Here is an 8,638-nt window from a genome sequence, read left to right as displayed (position 1 = left end):
ATCCTTATGCCATGAAAAAATAGTGTTTTAAAAATTTGACATATTTTCATAAATAAATACATATGCATGTGGGGGTGAGGGAAATTGGAAAAATCTGTTCTGGAAAACAGTGTATTGGAATTTTGTAAATAAATTAGTATAATAATTTAAAACGTTTAAAAATTATATATATATATTCTGAAAGAGATATTTCTTGTGTTAGCAAGGATTGGTTAAGTTCCCTATGTCAACTTTTTTTCCCATTTCTAGGATTAACGTTTCGATTTCTTCACACAAAAGTTATGCTCTTGTCAGAGAGAAATAAAAGTGGAGCCATATTCACTCTCCTGGGCTTCTCGGATTATCCAGACCTGCAGGTTCCCTTCTTCCTGATATTTCTGGCTGTCTACAGTGTCACTGTTGTAGGGAACCTTGGCATGATTGTAATCATCAAAATCAACCCCAAACTTCACACTCCCATGTACTTTTTTCTCAGTCATCTCTCATTTGTGGATTTCTGCTATTCCTCCATTGTTGCTCCGAAGATGCTGGTGAATTTGATAGTAGAAGATAGAAGCATTTCATTTTCAGAATGTGTAGTCCAATTCTTTTTCTTCTGTACATTTGTGGTAACGGAATCCTTTCTATTAGCAGTAATGGCCTATGATCGCTTTGTGGCCATTTGCAACCCTCTGCTCTACACAGTTACGATGTCCCAGAGATTCTGTGCTATGCTGGTGGTGGGGTCCTATGCCTGGGGAGTAACGTGTTCCTTGATACTCACATGCTCAGCTTTGAATTTATGCTTTCGTGGTTTCAACACAATCAATCACTTCTTTTGTGAGTTCTCTTCACTGCTTTCTCTCTCTTGCTCTGATACGTTTCTTAACCAAATGCTACTTTTCATCTTTGCTACCTTTAATGAAGTGAGTACATTGCTCATCATTCTTACCTCTTATATGTTCATCGTTGTCACCATCCTGAAAATGCGCTCAGCCAGTGGGAGGCGTAAGGCGTTCTCCACTTGTGCCTCTCACTTGACTGCCATCACCATCTTCCATGGCACCATCCTCTTCCTCTACTGCGTGCCCAACTCCAAAAACTCCAGACACACTGTCAAAGTAGCCTCTGTGTTTTACACAGTGGTGATCCCCATGCTGAATCCCTTGATCTACAGTCTGAGGAATAAAGATGTCAAGAGTACAGTCAGTAAGATATTGGACACTAAAGTATTTTCTCACTGAGCCTATAATTTTTGTCCCTAACTAATATTTTATACCTAATTAAAAAATGTTTACCAAAGATGTTATATTTAAGGATATCTTAAAAAAATTAATAATTATTCTTGCATAATAGTAAGAGTGGAGTTTTTTTTTCTATTTGAAGTCCAGGTATCTTGTAAGAAAATCAGATGAAATTAAAATTATGCAAAGTGTCAGTGTTACATCTTTATTTTCTTTTGGTCTTCACTCAGACCGTGAGCAACTCCTGCTAGCACAGATTCATGGATACGAAACTGAAAATGACAGAGATTTTGGATCTTTTCTTAAATTAAGACACCAGGACCAGTTAAGGATATTCAAATAAAAAAACTCCACTCTTACTATTATGCAAGAATAATTATTAATTTTTTTAAGATATACTTAAAAAGAACAGTACATTCTCAATGATACTTTTTTTCTTATAAATTTAAAAATGACATTAAAGGTAAAATTTAAGTTTTTATCATTATAGTATAATCTATATAATCTAATGGTGGAGTAATCATGTGGCTATCAAAAGTATCATAAAAGGTTTAGGGTCAGAAATTGTTTAAGTTCCTTACAGATAATAGAAATATGCATTCATAAAAGAGGTAATATTTGAATTTAACATAGTGAATGGACAGGGTTTTAGGAAAAAAAGGGTTTGATGAAGAAAGCCTTTTATTCCAGACTCTGGGTAAGACTAGAATGATCAAAGTAAAAAAAAAAAAAAAGTAATAATTTGCATTTTTAATTTAGTACTTATTGCTTAATATGTTTCTGTGTTTATGTGGTATCTTACATACAAGTTCTTTCAACATGAATGCAATGTTTAATAAAAATGATACATCTCTTGAACAAGGGAGAGTTCATTACTTAGTGAGAAGGAGTCTCCCCGTCAACTCCAATGTACCTGGTTCAAATGCACCAGTCACTCTGTGGGGAAAAGATGAACAATTCACAACCTCCAAAAATCCAGAGTGTCAGTTATTTGTTTGTCAGGTGAGGCTTGAGAGCACATTACAACAACAATTGAACACATGTTCAAAAGAGGTCCAGTATGGCAGAATTATCAGTTGGACAGACTGTACCAGAACAAATCTCTTAAACCAATTAATTAGCTTAGAAACAAATCTCTGAAAACCAGTATGAGCAAAAGATGTGAAAAATGAATGAATGCCTACTGACTCTCTATTTCATGTCATTATTTTGCCAACTCAATTATCATGAATTTTAAATATACTACTTATTACATTTGTTTATTTTTATACATAGTATAGAACACTAACAAAAATTCTGAATTAGTCTCAGTGCAATTCTCATTCACCATGAAAAATGTAAATTGAAACAAATATTTAGGGTTATGAAACGTATTGGGTAATATTTACCTTATAAAAGTCTTCCAAATTATATTAAAAGGAAACATTTATGTTTGAATGCATAGTTTGTTAAATTCAAAGTACTATACCCATTATCTCTTATTTTAGCAATTATATCTTATTCCAGTCAACAAATACAAGTAAAATTCCAGATAAAACAATAATCTAGTTTGAAATATAGTTTGTCAGATATTTTCATAGGGATAAATAGAGAATGTATAAGGTAATTTTCTACAGTTTTATAATTGTTTGTAAAAGATCTTTACTGTGAAAATAGGAGGGTAATTTTAGAGGACAAAATGAAGAGCAGAAACATAAAAGGTGAACAAAGAATACTACTAGTATTAAGGCAATCAACCTGGGAAGAATGACATAAAGACAGTAAGGCTATTTTAAGTAGGAAATAGAAACAATAAAAGGGAAAGGGGAGAAGAAATGTAGGAGAAGGAAGAGGAAATGAGTAGGACAGTGGTGATTAGTGCAGAGATAGAGGGGTGAAGAACTAGGCAAGAAGAAAAAGGGCGAAGAGAATTTAAAAAGGTAAGATAAAAGTAACAGATCCATGTTAATTAATTACATACACTGCACAGAAATGATTGTACAAAGCAAAATGTACATCAATGAAACAATGTATATAATAATTGTATAAGAGTGAATGATGGACCTGAAAAGACAGAGTAATGGTGAGTATAGGTTAATAGTTATTGATTTTATAAAACACAATGAACATATGCTCTGCTGGAGAAGGAGGGACAGATTCCTCCTGTAGCTGGGTCTGATTTGATGGTATAAACACACATAAAATAATAAAAATGAAAATGAAAGCAAAACAAAGCAAATCAAAACTGGAATTTATGGCAATGATTGTGTGAGATACAATATAAACAAAGGGAAGTGTGAAACACATTGTATACGAATTTTGTATGCAAACCAATATAAAATAAAAATAAAAAAGAAAAATGATTGTATAAAGTCTTAAGAATTAGAATTTGTGGAAATTATTTAAATTTTTATTTCCAGTACTATATATTATTCAAAAAATATTTCTTACATACAAAACTACAGTGACACTGTTTTAGATAATGAAAGTCTAACGCAAATAGTTCTTCATTTATTTTTTTTTCTAATTCCTTACATACCTAGGACTTCAACTTAAAATTTTCTTTGATGTTAGTAAATAATTTACATTAATTATAAATTGATTCAATTACAGGTAATCAATCCCCTTTTAAAAAATATTTCACTTCATTTCTTTTTGGAAAATAGGATCTCATTTTGTGGTGAAAGTGGCAAGGACAGTTAAAGCTTTACTTTGATGAAATTGAGACCTTATGCTGTTAAAGTTGGCCACAGCTATAGGAACAACTGATAATAGAATCAGAGTCATCATTTCAATTCCTGCCATAGCAGCAAAAACCTTGTCTAGTAAGTTCTTGTAGAATGAAATGAGATGGAGAAAACATCTCATATTTTCTTTACAAATTGTGTCATACAAAATTCTTCACAGTAGATTTTTTTCCCTGTAAATTAAATGTTAGAGTTGCTATGATGCTGAACACCGTGCTAAAGTCATATCAAATCCCATAATGTTACTCATCATGGACAGGGCTTGGAAGAGCTTCCAGATTTATTTAGGTTTGGAAGCAGGAGTGGCATCCACTTCTTAAACCAGATGCCTCTGGAAACTCTAGAACTCTGCAGAACTCTGCAGAAATGATGTTAATTATAGAACAGAATTAGGGTCTTTTGTTCATAGGGTTGCTATGAGTCATATTCGACTTGATGCCACTTAACCGCTGCTGAGACTAGTGTTGTTATATTTGGAGGAACATTCTTCTACTTTGCACATTATTCATTGTCAATTTTCTGTACTGAGGTAAATTGGGTTTCCTGTGATGTTGAACCTTGTGTCACTGGAGTATCAAATACCATAATGGTTTCCAAATATTGACAGTGTTTGGTGGAGCTCCCAGCTGAAAAGGAGTTTTGGAAGCAGAAGTGGTATCCAATTCCTAAACCAAATGTCTATGAAAACTCTATGAACTTGGAGAAACGATGATAGTTATGGAAAGGCATGAGGTCTTTTGTTCATAGAGTGAGTCACTATGAGTTGTACTCAACTTGATGGCAATCAACAACGACAAATTAAATATTTCTTATTTTGGCAATCTTATTTTATTCAAATCCACAGATGTGAAAATTAGCTTCACAAAAGTATATATACTCCAGAAACTTAATATGACATGTATTTCTTTTTACTGTTTTAAGTATAGTGACAGCTTATTTTTCACTTTAGAAGTGCTTCCCTCAACTTGAGACAGATATTCTTTGGAGGTGTGAATTTACAAACATTTGCTTATGTTAATAACTTCAAGTGAAAAAGAAACTGTTAATGTTTCATAAGATAGAATGTTAATGTTTCTCAAGTGGAAAAATTATAAAACATTGGTTTTCATAATTAAAAATTATAAGACGATCCTCATTGTTGTTATGTGACATCCAGTCGCCTGAAACCCATAGTGACCCTATCTATGTACAGCAGCTCTGAACCCTACTCTGTCCTGAGCCAGTCTCACTAATTCTGACACGCCCATACCTGCTGCTCCAGTTACTGTATCAAACAAACTCATTCGGGGTCCTCCTCTCCTGCAATGTCCATTCACCCTTCCGAGAATGAATGATGTCCTTCTCCAAGGACTGATCTCTTTTGCTCAAAATATGTGAGATGGAGCTTCAAAATCCTAGCTTCTGAGAAGAAACTTGGTTTCACCCTTTCCAAGACATACCTATTTGGTTTTCTGGGTGGTCCATGGTATGTTCAAGACTCTTTCCCAGCACCACAATTTGAAGGCATCAATTCTTCTTCTGTCATTTATAGTCATTGTTCAACTCTTTGATGAATGGCATGCAATTGCAGAAACCATGGCCTGGATCAGGCTCGGCTCACCATAGTCTCTAGACCGAATCATTGCTTTTTAGTACTTGGAGAGGTCTCTGGCAGCAGATTTTCCCAATGTTATTAATCTTTGACATCACAGCCAACATTAAATGGATCTTAGCGGAAAGCGGAGAGCACAAGAGGAATGCCTATCTGTGTTTTATTGACTATAGGAAAGAATTTGACTGTGTAGATCACAAGTTGTAGCTATTCCTGAGAAGGATAGGAATCACAGAACACCTAATTTTGCTCGTGAGGACCTTACACTTGAACCAGAAGCGGTCATTAGAACAGAGCAAGGAAACATTGCATGGTTTAAAATTAGAAAAAGTGTACATCAAAGATATATCCTATCAGCATACCTTTTCAATCTGTATGTGGAATAGATAATTCAGGAGGCTGGGTTTTATGAGGAGGAATGTGGTATTAGGAATGGAGGAAGACTCAGAAACAGCCTGAGCGATGCAGATGACACAGTCTTGCTTGCTGAAACTGAGGAGGCCTGAGGCATTTGCTGCACAAGGTCAAGGACTGCATTGGAGACTACAGTCCTTGACCTTCTGCAGCAAGTGCTTCAAGTTTACCTCTGTTTCAGCAAGCAAGGTCGTGTCATCTGCACAACATACATAGTGCACAGTAGAACACACTCTTGGTATTAACAGCCAGAATACTAAAGGACAAATGGCATTGGGAAAATTTGCTGTTAGAGACTAAAGGTGCACCTGATCCAGGCCACGGTCTTTGCAATTACTTGTTATGCATCGGAGAGCTGAGCAATCGACTAAGGATGACAGAAGAAGAATTGATGGTGCTGGAGAAGAGTCTTGAACATACCAGGGACTGCCAAGAAAACAAATAGGTCTGTCTTGAAGGTGGTGAAACCAAATTTGTCTTTGGAGGCAAAAATTATAAAGTTCAGTCTCATATACTTTGGACCTGTGGCCAGGAGGGACAAGTTCTTGGAGAAGATCACACTTGGAATGGTAGAGGGATAGTGCAGGAGAGGAAGACAGCAAATGAGATGGATTGATAAAGTAACTGTGGTAATAGGTGGCCTGCCTCCAAGGAGCAGAGCCCTGAAATGTCCTGTGGAGTGTGATTCTACACTCCGGCACATGGAGTCACCAGGAGGCAGGGTCGACCTGAAGGCAACTGTTGGCTAACCACTTACTGACCTGTAGCCTTTCAGCTTATAGCCAAAGCCCAAAACCAGACAAGTCAATTCCGGTTCCCCATAACCCACGTTGCTTGTGCTATGCACCGTCAAGTCTGAGTCTCTTCCCATCTGATCCTTCAGGGGGTTTTCAGAGGTTTTCAATAATGTGTAAAGAGACTGCTCATCTTTCTGCCTCAAAGCAGCTGTTGAACTCAAAGCGCATGCCTTTGGATTGGCAGCACAGGTCCTACCACTTGACCATTAGAGCTCCATGCCTCGACCTATAGGTAGATTTTATCTACCCCCTCAGGTCTTTAAGACAATAAATCTTTTCTAACAGCCCCAACTTTATCCTGTGGTGCAGCTGGTATATCTGAACAGCATCCTTTTGCTCAGCTCCACTTGCGGACGCACCTGGCCCTGAGTCTAGCATTTATCCACTGCACCACCAGGACTTCTCTGCATCACTTGCTCATTCTCACTGCCCTTGAGTCAGAGTTGACCCTCCACTGGGTTTCCAAGGTTGTCAGTCTTACAGGGGAAATGACCCATCTTTCTCTCTTACAGATGCTGGTGGATTTGAACTGTCAGAGAGGTTCAGCATTTGGGTTGGCAAGTGGAGTCACCTACAGATCACACCACCAGAGCTCCCTGACGTAGATCTGCTGGTTTCTAAGAAGCTAGGAGGAGGTCATTCAGGGTATTCATGGATTCAGCTGTAGCTGATAAACCGGATCTCTTTTTCTTCTTTGAAGCCATGAGAACAGTGGCAGTTCAGCGGTAGAATTCCATGTGGGAGACATGGATTTGATTCCCAGCCAATGCACCCCATACACAGTCACCATCCCAGCTATCAGCAGAGCCTGGTGTGTTCCTGTGATGCTAGACAAGTTTCACCTTACAAAGAAAGGTGTGGCAATATCCATCCAGAAATACATCCATAAAAACCCTACAGTGGTCCAATTTACTATGAGTCATGGGATTGATCAGATTAGACAGTCTATTGTGCACAGGGTCCCCAGGGCTAGCTCAGCAGTAACAAACAACACTTCATATAATGATAATGTTGTTATGTGCCATCAAGTTGCCTGTGAATCATAGTGACCCTATGTACAGAAGCTCGGAAGCCTGCCCTGTCCTGAGCCATTCTCACTAACTCTGACACACCTACCTCCATTGCCCCACTTACTGTATCAATCCATCTCATCCTGGGTCTCTTCCTCTCCTGCTCTGTCCCTCATAAAAATGATACATCTTAAAAATGATATAGAAGGCAAGACAAACAAGTTGAAGAATGACAAATATGGTACAGCATTTATATAAACTGTTGGAATGATACATTTTTATGTAAACAGGCAGTCAAAGCATAATAGAAAAAAGCAATCCAAATTAGGCTCAGCTGTGAGCTGATTACTAGGTGGTTACTACTTTCATCTGGTGGGGGGAGTAACACCAATAAAAGAAATAAGACCCTAAAAAAAGAACAGGTAATCAGGTGAAATCTGGATACCAACCTGGAAAGGTAATGAGCTCTCAACTCCCAAGAACAGGGGTTTGAGATAAGGAGTGTTGGGGGGAGATGGAAAGATAATGTGAATAGCGAACTGGGGAAAAAAATTACCTGTCTTTCTCCTTTTCAGATGAGGGAGGGTAGGTTAGGTTGATTTAAGCTCTTCTGTTTTACTGGGCACCATAATATAACTGAAAGGCAAGGGGGCGAGAGAAAAAGAGAGATAGAAGGAGAAGAAAAAGGAGGAGGAAAATATATTTATATGATGTATAATATTAAAACCCATCAGGTCGATACATATAATCTCTATTGATTATTATTTTTTTAAAGTATTTGTATTTTTTTAAAGTATTTGTTGTTGTTATGTGCCGTCGAATCGCTTGCGACTCAGAGCGACCCTATGTACAACAGCCCTAAACTCCGCTCTGTCCT

The 8,638-nt window shown here is 37.2% G+C and overlaps 1 protein-coding gene across 1 annotated transcript; it reads left to right on the top strand.

The window, feature by feature from the left end:
* The first annotated feature begins 281 nt into the window (after positions 1-281).
* On the top strand, positions 282-1,223 carry LOC102863085 (olfactory receptor 5D18-like). The gene has a single exon (XM_006902274.1). It carries the CDS (start codon positions 282-284, stop codon positions 1,221-1,223), a length of 942 nt encoding a protein of 313 aa, XP_006902336.1.
* Positions 1,224-8,638: the final 7,415 nt, after the last annotated feature.

The sequence above is a fragment of the Elephantulus edwardii genome, unplaced genomic scaffold (assembly GCF_000299155.1).
Source record: "Elephantulus edwardii isolate Elephantulus edwardi_28Jun2011 unplaced genomic scaffold, EleEdw1.0 scaffold00389, whole genome shotgun sequence".
NCBI classification, from domain to species: Eukaryota; Metazoa; Chordata; class Mammalia; order Macroscelidea; family Macroscelididae; genus Elephantulus; species Elephantulus edwardii.
The sequence above is the reverse complement of the archived record's forward strand: the minus strand, read 5'-3'. Positions and strand labels throughout refer to the sequence as shown.